This window comes from Apodemus sylvaticus, chromosome 10 (assembly GCF_947179515.1).
Source record: "Apodemus sylvaticus chromosome 10, mApoSyl1.1, whole genome shotgun sequence".
NCBI classification, from domain to species: Eukaryota; Metazoa; Chordata; class Mammalia; order Rodentia; family Muridae; genus Apodemus; species Apodemus sylvaticus.
This window is the reverse complement of record NC_067481.1, coordinates 50,992,823-51,011,939: the sequence shown is the minus strand read 5'-3', so window position 1 is coordinate 51,011,939 and position 19,117 is coordinate 50,992,823. Positions and strand designations below refer to the sequence as shown.

Genomic DNA, 19,117 nt, shown 5'->3' with positions numbered 1-19,117 from the left:
AATTTCATGAATTCTTTGTTTTTAATAGCTGAGTAGTATTCCATAGTGTAAACATACCACATTTTCTGTATTCATTCCTCCGTTGAGGGATAACTGGGTTCTTTAACAACCCTACATCTGAAAGAAGGCTCCAAGATATACAAAGAAATCAAGAAGGTAGACTTCAGAGAGCCAAATAACCCTATTAAAATGGGGTACAGAGCTAAACAAAGAATTTTCACTTAAGGAATAGCGAATGACTGAGAAGCACCTAAAGAAATGTTCAACATTCTTAGTCATCAGGGAAATGCAAATCCAAACAACCCTGAGATTTCATCTCACACCAGTCAGAATGGCTGAGATGCAAAACTCAGGAGAAAACAGGTGCTGGTGAGGATGTGGAGAAAGAGGAACACTCCTCCACTGCTGATGGGATTGCAAGCTGGTACAACCACTCTGGAAATCAGTCTTGTAGATCCTCAGAAAACTGTGCATAATACTACTGGAGGACACCACTATACCACTCCTGGGCATGTACCCAGAGAATCCCCCAGCATGTAATAAGGACACATGCTCCACTATGTTCATAGCAACCCTATTTATAATAGCCAGAAGTTAGCAATCTAATTTTGTATAAAGAATCCCACAGGACTTAAATGATCCCATCACACATCTACATTTAAAAGATTTTAAGACTCTATCTCAAATCTCTTAGATCTCACAAACATTTTCCACAAAGCAGAACAGTGGAAAAATCAAGACACAAAACCTAATAGCTTTTCTGCTTACCAATTGTCTAAGCTCAGGTTTTACTGCTATGAACAGACACCATGACCAGGGAAACTCTTATAAGAACAATATTTAAATGGGGCTGGCTTACTGGTTCAGAGGTTCAGTCCATTATCAAGGCGGGAGCATGGTAGCATCTAGGCAGGCATGGTGCAGGAGTTGCTGATAGTTCTACATCTTCATCTGAAGACTACTAGCAGAATGCTAGCTTCCACACAGCTAGGATGACAGCTTTAAAGCCCATACCCATAGTGAAATACCTACCATAACAAGGTTACACCTACTCCAATAGGGCCACACCTTCTAATAGTGCCACTCGCTGGGCGGAGCATATACAGACCATCACACCAACATTAAATTCATGGAGTAGAAAATTAGAAAATAAAATATCATTTACAACAGCTTCAAAAACTATATAGGTTGTGAAAGACTTCAAAAATGAGAAATTTGGAAACAATGAAGAAACAAGGCTAGAGTAACCAACATCTTTCTAATTTTACTTAAGTTCTGCTCAATGGGAAATAATTAGCGCCTGGTACTCTAAAAATTAACCATCCTTCTATGGCAGGTGAGATCATGGATACTAGAGGAGGGCCTACTACTTCAATTTCTTAAACTAGTAAAATTTCTAACTGCATTTAAAAATACATATCCTTATATCCTATAGATAAGTGTAGCTGATGAACCTCATCAAAAAAGTTTAAAAATGCAGCAGGCAGAGAATATTATAGAAACATATAATGCCAAAATGCAGAGAACATGACCATGTCATACTCAAACTCTCTATATAAATTCACAGTAGAATACTTATATCTCAGGTTCAGAAAGTATTGTAGTAAGGTGGTTGGAAAGATGGTAAGAGTTAGAGGACCAAGACATCTGCCACAAGATAGTGTTTTCCACATATGACCGAAATGCTGTACCTGGGAAATCTCAAATATATGACCTAAATAAGACCAGCAAAATGACAGCAGTAGCTTACCTGCTAATATGAATGGGCAGGGGTTGTATCTGATAAGGTCTCACACCAGATGAAATGCTATAAGCAATTAATGGCTGATGAGAGAAGGAGCGTCATTCTTTCCCAGGTATGAGCCCCTGATAAGTTGGTTATTCAGTCCAAAGTTGTCAGCCCTAAATATAAACATGTTTGAGCAACTTTAAATGGACCCAGCAGTATCTATGTATCTATGTATCTATGTATCTATGTATCTATCTATGTATCTATCTATCTATCTTTCTATCTACATATATATACATAAAATATAGAAGAGCTTATGTATTTGAGATGAATTAGATAAATTTGGAGGAGTTGGAAAGAGAGAAGGGCTAAAATTATGTAAAATTGTATTAATGTATGAAGATTTCACAAAATATTTTAATCAAAATTAATAAAAATAAATATTTTAAAAAGTAAAGTAAAAAGTAAAGTAAGCAATACTTAATAAAATAAATATTGCATGTTTTCTCAATTGTAGATCTGATATTTTAAAATTTTATTTTATTATTATTAATTATGCATATGTGCATCTGGGTTCATATGTGCCACATGTGTGGGCACCCTTATCTTCAGAGGCATTAGATGCCCCTGGAGCTGGAGTTACAGGCTTTTCCAGCATCATTATGTCTATGCTTGGAACCAAACACAGGCTCTCTGCAAGAGAATACATGCTTTTAGCTGCTGATCCATTTCTCCAGCCCTGATCTTAGATTATGTATGTATGTATGTATGTATCTATTATCTATCTATCTATCTATCTATCTATCTATCTATCTATCATCTTATCATCTATCTGTCTCTCAGTCTGTGTATCTATCTGTCTTTCTACTATCTGTCACTAAACTTTGAAACTGCTATAGGGAATCAAATAAAACACTTCAAGTTATAAATAAGCACAGGTTGGGACTTTCTGAAAAGGATTACCACAATGCAGGAAATAATTGCAAGAATTTATAAGTGTGATATATGAAATTCAAAAACTTCTTTACAACAAAAGAAAAAAGTCTGCAGAGTAAAGAGGTAAATCTACAGAATGGGTGAATCATTTCCAACTGCATAGCATGCATATGTGACTATCTAGGCTATATAAATAACTGAAAGTAATCAAAAAAATCACAAACCCAAAATAATCTAATTGACAACTGGCCAATGAATGGATAGGCAAGTCTCAGCAGAAAAACACAAAATTGAGAATAAATAGCTGAAAAAGATGTTTTTCTGAGTCTGGGTTACTTCACTCAGAATGATTGTTCAAATTCTGTGCATTTACCTGCAAGGTACATGATTTCATTTTTTTCTTAACAGCTGAATAATAGTCCTTTATGTAAATATACCACATTTTTATTATTCACTCATCAGTTTATGTGCATCTAGGATGTTTCCATTTCCTGGCTATTGTACAGCAACAATAAACATAGGTGAACAAGTATGTCTGTGGTAGAATATAGAGTTCTTTGGGAATATGCCCAAGAAAGATACAAATAGGCAGTATCTATATTATATTATATTATATTATATTATATTATATTATATTATATTATATTATATTATATTATATTATATTATATTATATTATATTATATATATTTATTATACTATACTATTATTTTATTGATTCTTTGTGACTTTCATATAGTGCATCCCTACCCTACTCATCTCCCCATCCCTTCACATCTATCCTCTGCCCATGCAAACTCTACCCACAAAAGAAAATAGAGAAAAAAAGAATTAAAATAATACAAACACCACTCTGTGGAAGTTGTAGTTTGTCACACAGTGTACCCTTTTTTTACACACATTTTTGCTTTCACATGTTTATTGGAATGAATCATTGATCTGTTTTGAGGCCTCTGGCTTCTGCTACACTATCAATAATGGGTCTTACATGGACTCCTCCTGGATATCTCCTTGTTTTTCTGGTTCATGGAAATTCTCCAGCCTTGGATCTGAAAGGCCAGCCCATTCACATTCTCTCACAGTTCAAAGATGGATTAGATATTGGGGTGGGCCTACTCAAAGCCCTGGATCTTAGCCTGTCTTATAGCTAAATTGAAGTCCACCAGCTCTGTTGCATCTACCCCATCAGGGTGAGCTCTTAGCACTCTTCCAGATAGTTCACCAAATGCCACAACCAACAAAGGGCAGGGAGAGTGTTCCAGCTCTCACATCCTTGGGGCCAGCTGATTGGTGCCATGTTCTACTGTGCTACCCAGATGAGATGCATGTTCCCTCTCTCATGAATCCTGCAGCCACTGAGGGGCAGAGCCAGCTCTCATACTCTCAGGACCTTGGGGCCAGCTTTGTAGCTTCAGGTAGTGAGGAGTAGGGGTGCATCTTTCCCTAGCCCATCCCTATACCACCGTATGGCAAAGGGATGACAGGACCAGTTCTCCTGTACTCATGTGCTCAGAGCCTGCTCACCTGTGTCTTCACCACCAGACTCAGGTTTATTGGATGGCATGGTGCAGAGCCTTTTTTTCTGAGTGCTGCAGCCACTGAGGGGTAGGAGTAGTTTTCCAGAGTGCTGAAGGCAGTGAGGATGGGGCCATCTTTGCCACTTGAACATCACCGTTCAGGTAGCAGCCCAGACCAGGAATGTTTGAAATGGCCTCTGTTGGTAATATGAGTCACAAACATTGTCACAGACCCACTGCTGCTACATGGCTACAGACCTAGACATGGACTTCAGTGGCAGCACAGACTGGAGCTTCACTATGGTCTCAGGTGACAGGGCAGGCTATTCCTCTTCACCCTCAAGTCTCCAGCTCCTTCTTTCTTTATAATGCTCAATTCATTTAGCTTTTCTTTCTTTCATCTTTCCACTACATATTTATACATTGTGGTGGCTCCTGCTTCAGATGGGTCCATACAAAAGACATGCCTTGGGCATCTTCTGTACACCTTTAGTGCATGGCATGGTGGTGGTTGGCTCTCTCCTATTATTATTTCATTATTATCAAATTGTTTAATTTTAAATTTGTTATTAAAAAGTAAATACATAATTTCCCCTTTCTTTTCTTACCTCCAATCCACTCTCAAAGTAATAGCTGCTTTTTCTTTTTTCTTGTTATCTATCATCTATCTATTATATATCTATTTGTCTGTCTATCAAAACTATATATAAGCACAACCTGATGAGCGCATGTTTCTTGTTTGGGTAGATATGGTTTCTATGGCTAACCACTTGTATCAAATAGCCCAGGGCTCATTCCTGGGAGAACCTAATTCTCTCTTTCTTAGTAGTCATTATCTGCCTGAGGTTTTTTGTCTGGGGTTGGGACACTGTGAGACTTTTACTCACATCTGTATTAGCGTGTCTACTGATATTACCATTGTTCAGGCCTTGTTAAGTAAACATTTCTAAGAAAGGCAATCACAAACTAGACCTTCTGCTATTCTGATTCTCATTATCTTTCCACTCCTTCTCCTGGACATACAGTAGCTTTGCTGCTGATGTAGCCATCAAGACAGGGCTCCCCACAATGTATTGATTGTGTGAAGTTGTGGCTTTCTTTAATGGTCACTATGAATTATTTTTTAGATAATTTTCTGATAGTCTCACACATATACACAACTCTCATCTCTTTCTTTTCTACCATCCCTTTCCAGAAGTTGCTTTTCACATTTATGACTATTCATTTTGTTTTATGACCTATTGAAAGTAACCAGTTCAGTTCATATAAACATGGGTTTAAGTCTATCTGCTGGATCCTGGTGAGATCAGCTATAAAGATAGTGGCTACCCACTCCCAGAGTCTGTGAACAGTTAATAACTATTAAAAAAATGGCAGGACTCCATGAATCCTCTATCTTTATCTTTTTTCTCATTTTAAAAATACTAATTTTCATGAATTTTATAAGCTTATGGGCATCATTGAGAATAGTCAACAAACATTTATGCTAGAAAAACAACACAGACAACAAAATAAACACACAGTATAAGGAATTAAGTAATGCAGATATTTAATGACAAATTGTAGAAAGAACATGTATAAGATTGGAAAAGGGCTGGTAAGTTGAGATACTTGAGTATTATTAAATATTGATCTAAGATTATAGAGTACAGTTTTATAACCACACAGTCAAAATAGACATTTGGACAAAATGATAAAATGGAGTAAATTAAGATAGAAAATCATGTGGATTAGAGATATGACTCTAAGCCTACACTACTATTTCCAGGATCACCTGGACAAAATAAAGTGTGTATATTCAGATCCCCTAAACTTATTTCCCAAGTTTAACTACTCATATAAACTTCTTTTTTGTTTGGTGAAAAGTCATGTTGCAGGACCTTTAAACAGAGGGATTCTTGATGAGGAAAAATTCTGTAGCAACATCACAATATTAACATTTTCTACAAGAAATTATATGAAAATCTGAAGTATTATGATCAGAGGAAGGAGGGAATTTGCTTTCTGTACATTATTTTTTCCAATGCATCTTTTATGTCTCTGTTCCTCAGGCTGTAAATGAAGGGGTTCAGCATGGGAGTCACCATTGTGTACATCAAAGACATGACGGTCTCCTTCACAGTAGAGTTATTAGCTGATGGACATAAGTACAGACCAATGACTGTCCCATAGAACAGTGATACCACAGACAGGTGGGACCCACAGGTAGAAAAGGCTTTACGAATACCTTGAGAAGAAGGGACCTTGAAGATGGAGGAAACAATTCTTGCATAAGAAACAAGAATGAGAAGGAAAGGGAGTACAACAATAGGACCCCCTAAGATAAATATTGCTAATTCATTATCATGGGTGTCAGAACAAGCCACTTTCAGCAAAGTAGACATATCACAGAAATAGTGAGGGATCACAGTGTCCTCACAGAATGACAATCTGGCCATGAGCAGGGTGTGCAGCATGGCATGGAAGGTGGTCAGCACCCAGGACAGCACCACCAGACTCACACAGAGCTTGGGGCTCATGATGCTGGTGTAATGAAGGGGGAAGCAGATGGCCACATAGCGGTCATAGGCCATGGCCACCAGGAGGAAGTTTCCAAGGTCTCCAAAATAGAGAAAGAAGTATATTTGTGCCAGGCAGCCTGCATAGGGGATGGATGGAACTTGACTCTGCATATTCTGCAGCAACTTGGGCATTGTGACAGAGGAAAAACAGAAGTCAGCAAAGGATAAATTACTGAGAAATAAGTACATGGGTGTGTGAAGATGGGAGTCCAGAAGAATGAGGATGATGATGATGAGGTTCCCCAGGACTGTGGTGAGGTACATGGCCAGGAACAGGGCATAGAACAAGTGCTGGTGCTCTGGGGGGATGGGCAGGCCCAGGAGGAGAAACTGTGAGATGACAGTTTGGTTTCTTCTAGTCATTTGTTTACACAAATGCCTTTTCAGAAAAAAAGAGTAGCACTTAACATTCCCAATGAAGGTGAATGTATTTCAAATTCATCAGACATTGAGAAGATGTATTATATTTACATGCTTTACAATAATATCACCACAAGTAGTATACTGTTCAGATCAATGTATCTTTATCAATAATTATTAAGGACTTTTAGCATAGTTCATCAGACAGTTATTTCTTAAGCATTTTTCTATTTAGTCTTGGCATGAAATTGATTTGTTTTTTTTTTTTTTTTGGATTTACCTGGTTAGTCATCTTAGATGAAATGAATTGCCTTGTGATTTATCATTTTCTCATGTGTGATGGTTCTAAAGAAGTTTTCCATGCTTTATCTGTCTATCCATCTATCTAATCTATCTAATCTATCTAATCTATCTATCTATCTATCTATCTATCTATCTATCTATCTATCTATCTATCTATCTACCTGTCTGTCTCTCTGTCTGTCTATCTATTAAAATATACATACTTCTTTAAGCTTTGCAAAATGCGCACTTACTCTACTTGACCACTCTAAAACTTGACACTATGTGATCAAGTTCAGAGAGGCAATTTTGTATTTATTAAACACTGAAGGCTTGAATATATGATTGATTTAGTAATTATTATAACTAAAAGCACCTACAGAGGATATCACTGATATTGATGTAGGAAAATCAATGCAATGATACTTTTATAATTTATTGAAAATATAAGAACAAGCAGAAGGTATGGACATAATGCAGAATTTATCCTGAGTTATCCCTTATCCATGCATACCATTAAGGAAAGAATATTATTTAAGGCCCTAATAACAAGTTTTGACAAGTGGCAATCAATTTTTAATGATATTAGGAAAGTATTTTCAATATTGTCAATGTTGAAGTCAATAGACCTAGCAAATCACTTTTTATAACATGGCAATTTCTATGAAATAAGTTAAAGGATATACAAGAAAATGTGAAGTCTTTAAAAGAAAAATTCTGTCTCTAGACTCAAGACTTTAGCCTCTACTCTTCCTAGACACTCTTGAGGCTGACTGGGAAGATATGAGACCCTCAGTTGCTAACATTGTATAGGCTGTATCCTTTTATCCTTTCTGTTTTGTTTTCTGTTTTCTTCTAGACAGTCCTGACTAATGAATTCTAGCATGTTTTAAGATGGCAAAGAAATCAGAAAAAGAGCATTAATAGACATGTGAGGCTAGGTATGTATTCCAATTGTATAGTGTTTGGCCAGCCTGCCCAGTGTTCAATGAAACCACACCACTGACTCAGGATTAAGAGACCTTCATTCTGTTGATGGATATTTAATGCAGCTTCATTCAGTGACACATACTTCAGAATCATGTTTCAATATTATAGAGGAATGAGGCAATATAGGGGAAACTATAACCCAGTTTTCCAAACTCTGTTTCCCCTGTGAATGATACTATGAGTATGGTAGCATCTATCTGTAATCCCCGTGCTCCTAAGGAAGATGAAAGGTGAAGATAAGAGAATCCTTGGAAGACTGGAGGTCAGGTAGGCTGGCATAACTAGAGCAAACAATAAGACCTTATATATTGTGAAATCTACATGACTTTTAATTTCCTCTGAAATCTACTTAGACAGAGAGATACAGAGAGAGAGATATACAGATAGAGACATAAAGACAGAGATAGAGACAGAGGCACACAGAGTGACAGACAGAAAGGAGACAGAGAGGAAGAAACTTAAAAACAGAAGGACTACATAGCTCATCATGTATAGTAGTCCAGACATATGTCCCAGTACTTGGAAGGCTGAGGCTGGAGATCACTATGAGTTTGAGATCAACCTGGGATACAGTGAATCTCTCTCCATAGAAATCCAAATAAAATTACACAATTCAACTCAATTTCCTGTTATTAGCTTGAAATGATATGGTTTAGGAGATTAAGTGAAGAAAGAGTAAGGAACCACATAGATACTAAAATGTTTATTAATAATTATCACAAATACTTCAACTATATGACAATAATACAATTCAAAGAGATGACAAAGATGTATATTATCATACCCAAAAGAGTGTCCTGTGAATATGCAATTGGGAATATTCAAGTTCGAAGGACAGCAACGGAATAGCTCACTATCCAGATAATTTACCTTGGATGGCTAAGGATGATTCCTAAATCCTGATAAAAGATTGTGTGTTTTTTTTTTTTCAGTGTGGGCACAGAAGTCAGCAGGTCTGTAGCTCTCTGCAGTGTCTACTTCACATTTCACAACTCCCCTGCAATGAGTCTCTATAATAAGAGGCTGTGAGTCCCAGAGGAGTCCAGGTGCTCCAGTAGCTCATTAAAGACAGTAATTATCTAGGACCTCTATAGGGCCAGTTCTCTCAGTGACCTACAGAGGTGACTGGTAATAGTCAATGATCACAGATGACTGTACTTTGAGGGTAGTGAAGTGGAAGAGAAACTCATAGGTGAACATAAACTTGTTTGTTTGGTGTAGCTTATTTGTGGGGCTAAGAGGAGTGTTTGAACAGTTAGAAAAGTAAGCAGAGACTACATGCTGAACAAAATATTTCTTAGAAGATAATTTTTAAGTGACTTTAAGGACACATCATTTGGAAAGGTTTCGGCTTGACAGTGTGTTAATATGTTGTTACTCCAGGAAATAAGCCCTTTGAGGAATGAATGTGTTACTGGCCTAGATCAGACTTTTATGATCCAACTTTCTAAAGCTGCTAATAATGTTAAGGATAGAAATATGTGCAAGTTACACTTCCTAGGATCATGTTTAATTGTTAAGAAAACGAAGCACACATTCCTATTTAATCAATTACTTTTGGCTTCTTGGCTTTAAGAAAAATCTCAATGGCACCCACCACCACCACCACTTGCCCAGCTACTGTCTATATTTGTTATATTACTGCCTAATGCCAAAGTCTATGGCTCTGCTATTTTGCAGCAAGAGCTGAGATCCACAATTCCATTATTTTTACAAACCCTTTCTTGTCTTTGGCTTTTTGCAACTGATGTTGGAAGAAATCTTTGATGTTGTGTTATGTCATATTTTTTCTTTTTTTGCATTCTTTTTTAAAATTAGATATATTCTTCTTTTTATTTTCTATATTCTTTGTTTACATTCCAAATGCTTTCCCCTTTCCCGGTTGCCCCCTCCACATATGTCCCATAAGCCCTTTTCTCTTCATCTATTCTCCAATCACCCCCTCCCTTTTCTCTGTCCTGGTACTCTCCTACAATGCGGGAATCAAGCCTTTCCAGGATCAGGGCCCTCTCCTTCCTTCTTCATGGGAATCATTTGATATGTTAATTGTGTTTTAGTATTCAGAGCTTCTGGGCTAATTAATATCCATTTATCAGTGACTGCATTCCATGTGTATTCTTTTGTGATTGGGTTACCTCACTTAGGATGATATTTTCCAGTTCCAACCATTTGCCTAAAAATTTCATGAACTCATTGTTTTTACTTGCTGAGTAGTATTCCATTGTGTAAATATACCACATTTTCTGTATCCATTCCTCCACTGAGGGACATCTGGAATCTTTCCAGCTTCTGGCTATTATAAATAAGGCTGCTATGAACATAGTGGAACATGTGTCCTTATTACATGCCGGGGAATCCTCTGGGTATATGCCCAGGAGTGGTATAGCCAGGTCCTCCAGAAGTGTCATGCCCAGTTTTCTGAGGAACCGCTAGACTGATTTCCAGAGGGGTTGTACCTTCTTACAATCCCACCAGCAGTGGAGGAGTGTTTTTCTTTCTCCGCAAACTTGCCAGCGCCTGCTGTCTCCTGAGTTTTTAACCTTAGCCATTCTGACTGGTGTGAGGTGAAATCTCAGGGTTGTTTTGATTTGCATTTCCCTAATGACTAATGATGTTGAACATTTCTTAAGGTGCTTCTTGGCCATCTGAATTTCTTCAGGTGAAAATTCTTTGTTTAGCTCTGTACCCATTTTTTAACAGGGTTATTTGGTTCCCTGGGGTCTAACTTTTTGAGTTCTTTGTATATATTGGATATTAGCCCTCTGTCAGATGTAGGGTTGGTGAAGATCTTTCCCACTTTGTTGGCTGATGTTTTGAACTTTTGATGTTGTCCTTTGCCTTACAGAAGCTTTGTAATTTTATGAGGTCCCACTTGTCAATTCTTGATCTTGATCTTAAGCTATTGGTGTTCTGTTCAGGAACTTTCCCCCTGTGCTATGTCCTCAAGGGTCTTCCCCAGTTTCTTTTCTATTAGCTTCAGTGTGTCTAGTTTTACATGGAGGTCCTTGATCCACTTGGAGTTGAGCTTAGTACAAGGAGATAAGAATGGATCAATTCACATTCTTCTGCATGACGACTTCTAATTGAACCAGCACCATTTGTTGAAAAGGCTATCTTTTTTCCACTGGATGTCTTCTGATCCTTTGTAGAAGATCAAGTGACAATAAGTGTGTGGGTTCATTTCTGGGTCTTCAATCCTATTCCACTGGTCCACTTGCCTTTCACTGTACCAATACCATGCAGTTTTTAACACTATTGCTCTGTAGTATTGCTTGAGGTTTGGGATACTGATTCCCCAGAAATTCTTTTAATGTTGAGAATAGTTTTAGCTATCCTGGGTTTTTTGTTATTCCATATGAATTTGAGAATTGCTTTTTCTAACTCTGTGAAGACCTGAGTTGGGATTTTGATGGGGGTCCCATTGAATCTGTAGATTGCTTTTGGCAAGATGGCCATTTTAACTATATTAATCCTGCCAATTCACAAACTTGGAAGATTTTTCCATTTTCTGAGGTCTTCTTCAATTTCCTTCTTCAGAGACCTGAAGTTCTTCTCATACAGAACTCTTATTTGTTTGGTTAGAGTCACACCAAGATACTTTATGTTGTTTTTGGCTATTGTGAAGGGTGTCGTTTCCCTTACTTCTTTCTCAGCCTGATTATCCTTTGAGTATAGGAAGGCAACTGATTTGCTTGAGTTGATTTTATAACCAGCAACTTTGCTGAAGTTGTTTATCAGCTGTAGGAGTTCTCTGGTGGAGGTTTTTGGGCCACTTAAGTAGACTATCCTATCATCTGGAAATAGTGATAGTTTGACTTCTTCCTTTCCAATTTGTATCCCTTTGACCTCCTTATGTTTTCTAATTGCTATGGCTAGAACTTCAAGTACTATATTGAAAAGATATGAAGAGAGGGGGCAGACTTGTCTAGTCCCTGATTTTAGTGGAATCGCTTCAATTTTCTCTCCATTTAGTTTGATGTTGGCTACCGGTTTGCTGTATATTGATTTAACTATGTTTAGGTATGGGCCTTGAATTTTTGTTCTTTCCAAGACTTTCAGCATGAAAGGGTGCTGAATTTTGTCAAATACTTTTTCAGCATCTAATGAAATGTTCATGTGTTTTTTTTCTTTGAGTTTGTTTATGTAGTGGATTGCATTGATGGGTTTTCTTATATTGAACCATCCCTGCATCCCTGGGATGAAGCTTACTTGATCATGGTGGATGATCGTTTTGATGTGTTCTTGGATTTGGTTAGCAAGAATTTTATTGAGTATTTTTGCATCGATGTTCATAAGGGAAATTGGCCTGAAGTTATCTTTCTTTGTCGGATCTTTGTGTGGTTTTGGTATCAGTATAATTGTGGCTTCATAGAACGAGTTGGGTAGTGTTCCTTCTGTTTCTATTTTGTGGAATAGTTTGAAGAGTATTGGTGTTAAGTCTTCTTTGAAGGTATGATAAAATTCTGCACTAAAGCCATCTGGTCCCATGCTTTTTTTGGTTGGGAGACTTTCTATGGCCCCTTTTATTTCTTTAGTGGTTATGGGACTGTTTAGATGATCTATTTTATCCTGATTTTATTTTGGTGTTTGGTATCTGTCTAGGAAATTGTCCATTTCCTCCAGATTCTCCAGTTGTGCTGAGTGTAGGCTTTTGTAGTCAGATCTGATGAATTTTTGAAGTTCCTCAGTTTCTGTTGTTATATCTTCCTTTTCATTTCTAATTTTGTTAATTTGGATACTGTCTCTGTACCCTTTGGGTATTCTGACTAAGGGTTTATCTATCTTGTTGATTTTGTCAAAGAACCAGCTCCTGGTTTTGTTGATTCTTTGTATTGTTCTCTTTGCTTCTACTTGATTGATTTCAGCCCTAAGTTTGATGATTTCCTGTCTTCCACTCCTCCTGTGTGAATTAGCTTCTTTTTGTTCCAGGGCTTTCAGGTATGTCCTTAAGCTGCTAGTGTATGCTAGTTTCTTTTTGGAGACACTCAGGGCTATCAATTTTCCTCTTAGCACTCTTTCATTGTGTCCCATAGATTTGGGTATGTTGTGTCTTCATTTTCATTACATTCTAAAAGGTCTTTTCTTTCTTTCTTTCTTTCTTTCTTTCTTTCTTTCTTTCTTTCTTTCTTTCTTTCTTTCTTTCTTTCTTTCTTTCTTTCTTTCTTTCTTTCTTTCTTCCTTGACCAAGGTATCATCGAGTAGCGTATTGTTCAGTTTCCATGTGTATGTGGGCTTTCTGTTGTTTTTATTGCTATTGAAGACCACTTTTATTCCATAGTCATCTGATAGGATGCATGGGATTAGTTTGATCTTCTTATATTTGTTGAGGTCTGTCTTGTGACCAATTATATGATTGATTTTGAAGAAGGTACTATGAGGTGCTGAGAAAAAGATATATTTTTTTCTTTAGAATGAAATGTTCTCTATATATCTGTTTAATCTAATTGGTCCAAAGCTTCAATTAGTTTCACTGTGTCCCTGTTTAGTTTCTGTTTTCCTGATTGGTCCACTGAGGAGAGTGAAGTGTTGAAGTCACCCACAATTATTGTGTTAGGTGCAATGTGTGCGTTGAGCTTTAGTAAAGTTTCTTTCATGAATGAGGGTACCCTTGCATTTGGAGCATAGATGTTCAGGATTGAGAGTTCTTCTTGGTGTATTTTTTCCTTTGACCAGCAAGAAGTGTCCATTCGTGTCTCTTTTGATGACTTTAGGTTGAAAGTCAATTTTATCTGATATTAGAGTGGCTACTCCAGCTTGTTTCATGAGACCATTTGCTTGTAAAATTGACTTTCAGTCTTTTACTCTAAGGTAGTATTTGTCTTTGACACTGAGTTATGTTTCCTGTATGCAGCAAAATGTAGGATCCAGTTTATGGATACAAAATGTTTATGTATCCAGTTTGTTAATATCTTTTTATTGAGGACTTGAGTCCATTGATGTTCATAGCAGCCTTATTTATAATAGCCAGAAGCTGAAAAGAACCCAGATGTCCCTCAGTGGAGGAATGGATACAGAAAATGTGGCATATTTACAGAATGGAATACTACTCAGCAAGTAAAAACAATGAATACATGAAATTTTTAGGCAAATGGTTGGAACTGGAGAATATCATCCTAAGTGAGGTAACCCAATTACAAAAGAATACACATGGAATGCAGTCACTGATTAGTGAATATTAATTAGCACAGAAGCTCTGAATATTCAAGACACAATTAACATATCAAATGATTCCCAAGAAGAAAGAAGGAGAGGACCCTGGTCCTAGAAAGGCTTGATCCAGCATTGTAGGGGATTACCAGGACAGAGAATTGGGAGAGGGGAGATTGGGGAATGGGCAGAGGGAAGAGGCTTATGGGACATATGGGGAGGGGGGAACCAGGAAAGGGGAAAGCATTTGGAATGTAAACAAAGAATATAGAAAAAACAGATCATCCATCTTGGTCAAGTAGGCTTCATCCCAGAGACCCAGGGTTTAGCTTACAAAAATCAGCCAAGGTAATCCACCATATAAATAAAGTGAAAGAAAACCCCCATAGAATCTCATTAGATGCCAAAAGAGTCTTTTCTAAGTCCTGGATAGATTAGTGGAATATATTTAAATATAATAAACTAAATTTACAGTGAGCCTATAGCCAACCTCAAATTAAATCCCAAAAGCTAAAATCAGGACCAAGACAAGAGTGTCCACTTTCTTCACAACTATTCAATATAGCCCTTGAAGTTCTAGCTAGAGGAGTATGACAACTGAAAGAGATCAAGGGGATAAATTTGGAAAAGGTGAAGTCAAAGTATCAGTATTTGCAGATGATATGATAGTATAAGTAAGTGATAGTCAAAACTCTGCCTGGGAACTCTGCTAAAAACACCCTTAGTGATGTGGCTGGATACAATATTAACTAAAAATAATCAATATCCCTCCTATATATAAATGATAAATTAATCGAGGAAGAAATCAGGGAAACAACACTCCTTACAATAGCTACAAACAATATAAAACATCTTGGGGTAACCACAATCAAGCAAGTTGAAGAATTGTAAGACCAACCTTTCATGTCTTTGAAGAAAGAACTTGAAGCAGATATCAACAGATGGAAAGATCTCCCATGTCCATGGATCAGTAGGATTAAGAGTAAAAATGACCATTCTATCAAGAGCAATATACAGATTCAGTATAATCTCCATCAAAATAACAACACAATGCTTTATAAAGCTTGGAAGAACAAAACTCAATTTCATATGGAAAAACAAAAACTAAGGCTAGCCAAAACAGTCATGTAAAATTGTAGTGGCTTGAGTTCTCATGCTAATTGTGTTACACCAAAAATCTACTTGCAGTGTTCCACACACAGGCTAAAGGAAGACTGCCCCCAGTTGACCATGATTGGGAAATAATTTGTCAATTAATAATTAATAATAATGGCTGGGTAGGGAGACAGACGTAAGACTTTTAGGATTCTTGTGCAAGAAATGCAGGGAGGAGAAGGGATTCCACCATGAGAGTGGCATAGGACGGACCATGCCATGAAGGAGTAGGAGTGTGAGATGTAGGCACAAAGGGAAAGCAACCCCATGGGAGGGCTGCAGAAGGAAACATGGCAACACAGATAAAATATAGATTTAACAAGTATTAACTCAGGAATATTAGAGGGAGAGTGTGTTAGCCACACGAAGGTTCAGAAGTGGCCCAGCCATTGAGTTAGTAAGGCACATTAAAAATAACACTGCACATTTGTGTCTTTCATTGGGGAAATTCAAAACATTTAGGTGAGTATAGAGGAGATGTGTACACCTGCTGGGAGCTCAGAGTAGTTTAACTTTTTACCACTACAAACAATAAAATATCTATTGAAGGTCTCACCATTCCTGACTTCAAGAAGTTCTACAGAGAAATAGTAATAAGAACTGCACAGTGGTGGCATAAAAGAGGCTTGGAGACTCAGACACAAATCCACATATATATGGACCCCCAAGTTCTGATAAAGAAGCCAGAAATACATAATGGAAAAATGAAAGCATTTTCAATAAGTGGTGTTGGTCTAATTTGATGTCTGTATACAGAATAATGCAAATAGATCCATACTTATCAGCCAGCATATGACTCAAGTTTAGGATGATCGAAGACCTCAAAATTAAACCTGATATATTCCACTTGATAGCAGAATAAATGGGGGAATATCCTTGAACACATCAGTACAGGAGACAAAGTTCACAACAGGCCAGAAATCACATAGATACTAACAGTGACAATGAATAAATGGAACCACGTGAAACTGAAAAGCTTCTGTTTTAGTCGGGGTTTCTATTCCTTCACAAAACATTATAACCAAGAAGCAAGTTGGGGAGGAAAGGGTTTATTCAGCTTATACTTCCACATTGCTGTTCATCACCAAAGGAAGTCTGGAGAGGTACTCACATAGGACAGGAACTTGGGGAGAGGAGCTGGTGCAGAGGCCACGGAGGGACACTGCTTACTGGAATGCTTCCCCTCGTTTGCTCAGCTTGCTTTTTTATAGAACCCAGGACTGCTGGCCCAGGGATGGCACCACCCACAATGGACCCTCCTACTCTTGATCACTAACTGGGAAAATGCCTTATAGCTGGATATCATGGAAGCATTTCCTCAAGGGAGGCTCCTTTCTCTGTGATAACTCCAGCTTGTGTCAAGTTGATACACAAAATCAACCAGTACAGCTTCTCTAAGGCAAAGAACACAGCCAATAGGACCAAGTAGCAGCCTAAAGAAGGGAAAAATATTTCCATGAACTCCATATCAAACAGAGGGCAAATATCCAAAATTTAGAAAGAACTCAAGAAATGAATCATCAACAAATAAAATAATCTACTTAAAGGTACAGATCTCAACAGAATATTCTCAACAGAGGAATTTCAAATGGCCAAGAAGCACTTCAAGAAATATTCAGCTCCTTAGCCATCAGGTATTGGACCATGAAAAGCAGACTGTGTTCTGGTTGAGCTAGGTTTAAACCCTGGCGACTCAGTAGAGATTAATCTGCAAGGGACAGAAGGTCTGTTTGCCTATGCTCCCAGACACTAGGCTCCTGACACCGTGAGGTCCTCACTTCCATAATTCTGTGGCTATCAGTCATGTAGGGCCACATCCTAAGCCCCTAGTATTCTGGCTGGACTCCACCCCCACAGTTACCTGGCTACAGTCAGGTTTGACCTGCCCTACAGTTAGTTACCTAGCAACAGCCAGGTAGCCTAGCCTGCCATAAAATGAGCTGTTTGCCCCTCCCCTCTCTCTTACTCTCTCTTACCTTTTCTCCTCCTTTGTTCTGCCTCCTGACCCCTGCTCCCCCTCTCTGCCCATTCTCTTCCCCCTCTCTCCATGTGGCTATGGTGGGCTTCTACTTCTCTACCTTCTCCCTCTCACTCTACTAAAACACTAAAACCAATGGGCTACCTCTTCTAACCTGGATTCCTGTGCTGGAACAATAGGATAGACCTTTCTGCTACAGAACAGCTTCTGATCTCCCACAGGAAAAACCTCTCAGCGTTCCAGACATGGTGGCCACCAACCCAAGCCGCCTGCAGACCAGATGGAGGACTTTCCCATGTGGAACCCCACCCCAGCACTCTTCTCCTTCCCCCTTTCTCCTTTGGCCATCCGAGCTGCCCCCAGGGCCTCAGTGTTGTCCCTGGCCTCCATGAGGCCTAGAGACCCTGAGACTGTGTGCTTTCCTCACCACTGTGTAGCGGTTCTGTGACCTCTTAAGGCCCATGCCCATCCCACAGCAGCCTGTGGGGTTACTTGGTAGTTTCCCTTGTCTGCCCTGCCAGAGCCAGTAAGTTCTGGCTGTCAAGATGCAGTTTTTCTCCCACTCCCCTTTTCCCTGAGCCACACTCCCAACAAGCCTCTGAGGTGCCCTACAATCAGGGAAATGCAAATTAAACCTTCTTTGAGATTCCATCTTTTACCTGTCAGAATGGCTAAGATCAATAATATCAGTGGCAGTTCATGTTGACAAGGATGTGGAGTGAGAGGACCATTTCTCCATTGCTGGTGGGACTGCACAGTTGGACAGTGTCTTAGGGGTTCTATTCCTGCACAAACATCATGACCAAGAAGCAAGTTGGGGAGGAAAGGGTTTATTGAGCTTACACTTCCATGTTGCAGCTCATCACTAAAGGAAGTCAGGACATGAACTCAAGCAGGTCAGGAAGCAGGAGCTGATGCAGAGGCCATGGAGGGATGTTTCTTACTGGCTTGCTTCCCCTGGCTTGCTCAGCCTGCTCTCTTATAGAACTCAAGAACACCAGCCCAAAGGTGGTACCACCCACAAGGGGCCCTCCCCACTTGATCACTAATTGAGAAGATGCCCCACAGCTGGATCTCATGGAGGCACTTCCCCAAATAAAGCTCCTTTCTCTGTGATAATTCCAGCCTGTGTCAAGTTGACACACAAAACTAACCAGTACAGACAGCTATTATGGAAATCAGTATGATGGTTCCTCAGAAAATTTGGAATTGATATATTTCAAGACCCAGTTATAAGACTCCTGGGCATATATCCAAAGGACTTTCCATTCTCCCACAAGGACACTTACTAACTATTCACAGCAGCTTTATTCATAATGTCCAGAAACTGGAAACAACCTAGATGTGCCTCAACTAAAGAACAGATAAAGAGAGTGTGGTACATTTATCCAATGGAGTACTATTCAGCTGCTAAAAACTGACATCATGAAATTTTTGGGTAAATGGCTGTAACTAGAAAAAA

The 19,117-nt window shown here is 38.5% G+C and overlaps 1 protein-coding gene across 1 annotated transcript; it reads right to left on the bottom strand.

Annotated features, from left to right (window-relative positions):
• Nucleotides 1-6,161: 6,161 nt before the first annotated feature.
• On the bottom strand, nucleotides 6,162-7,106 carry LOC127694165 (olfactory receptor-like protein I9). Its single transcript, XM_052195607.1, has one exon. It carries the CDS (start codon nucleotides 7,104-7,106, stop codon nucleotides 6,162-6,164), a length of 945 nt encoding a protein of 314 aa, XP_052051567.1.
• Between the last annotated feature and the right edge of the window lie 12,011 nt (nucleotides 7,107-19,117).

Excerpts from the sequence above, each read along its gene's own strand:
- LOC127694165 (XM_052195607.1), bottom strand. The coding sequence starts at position 7,106 with ATGACTAGAAGAAACCAAACTGTCATCTCACAGTTTCTCCTCCTGGGC.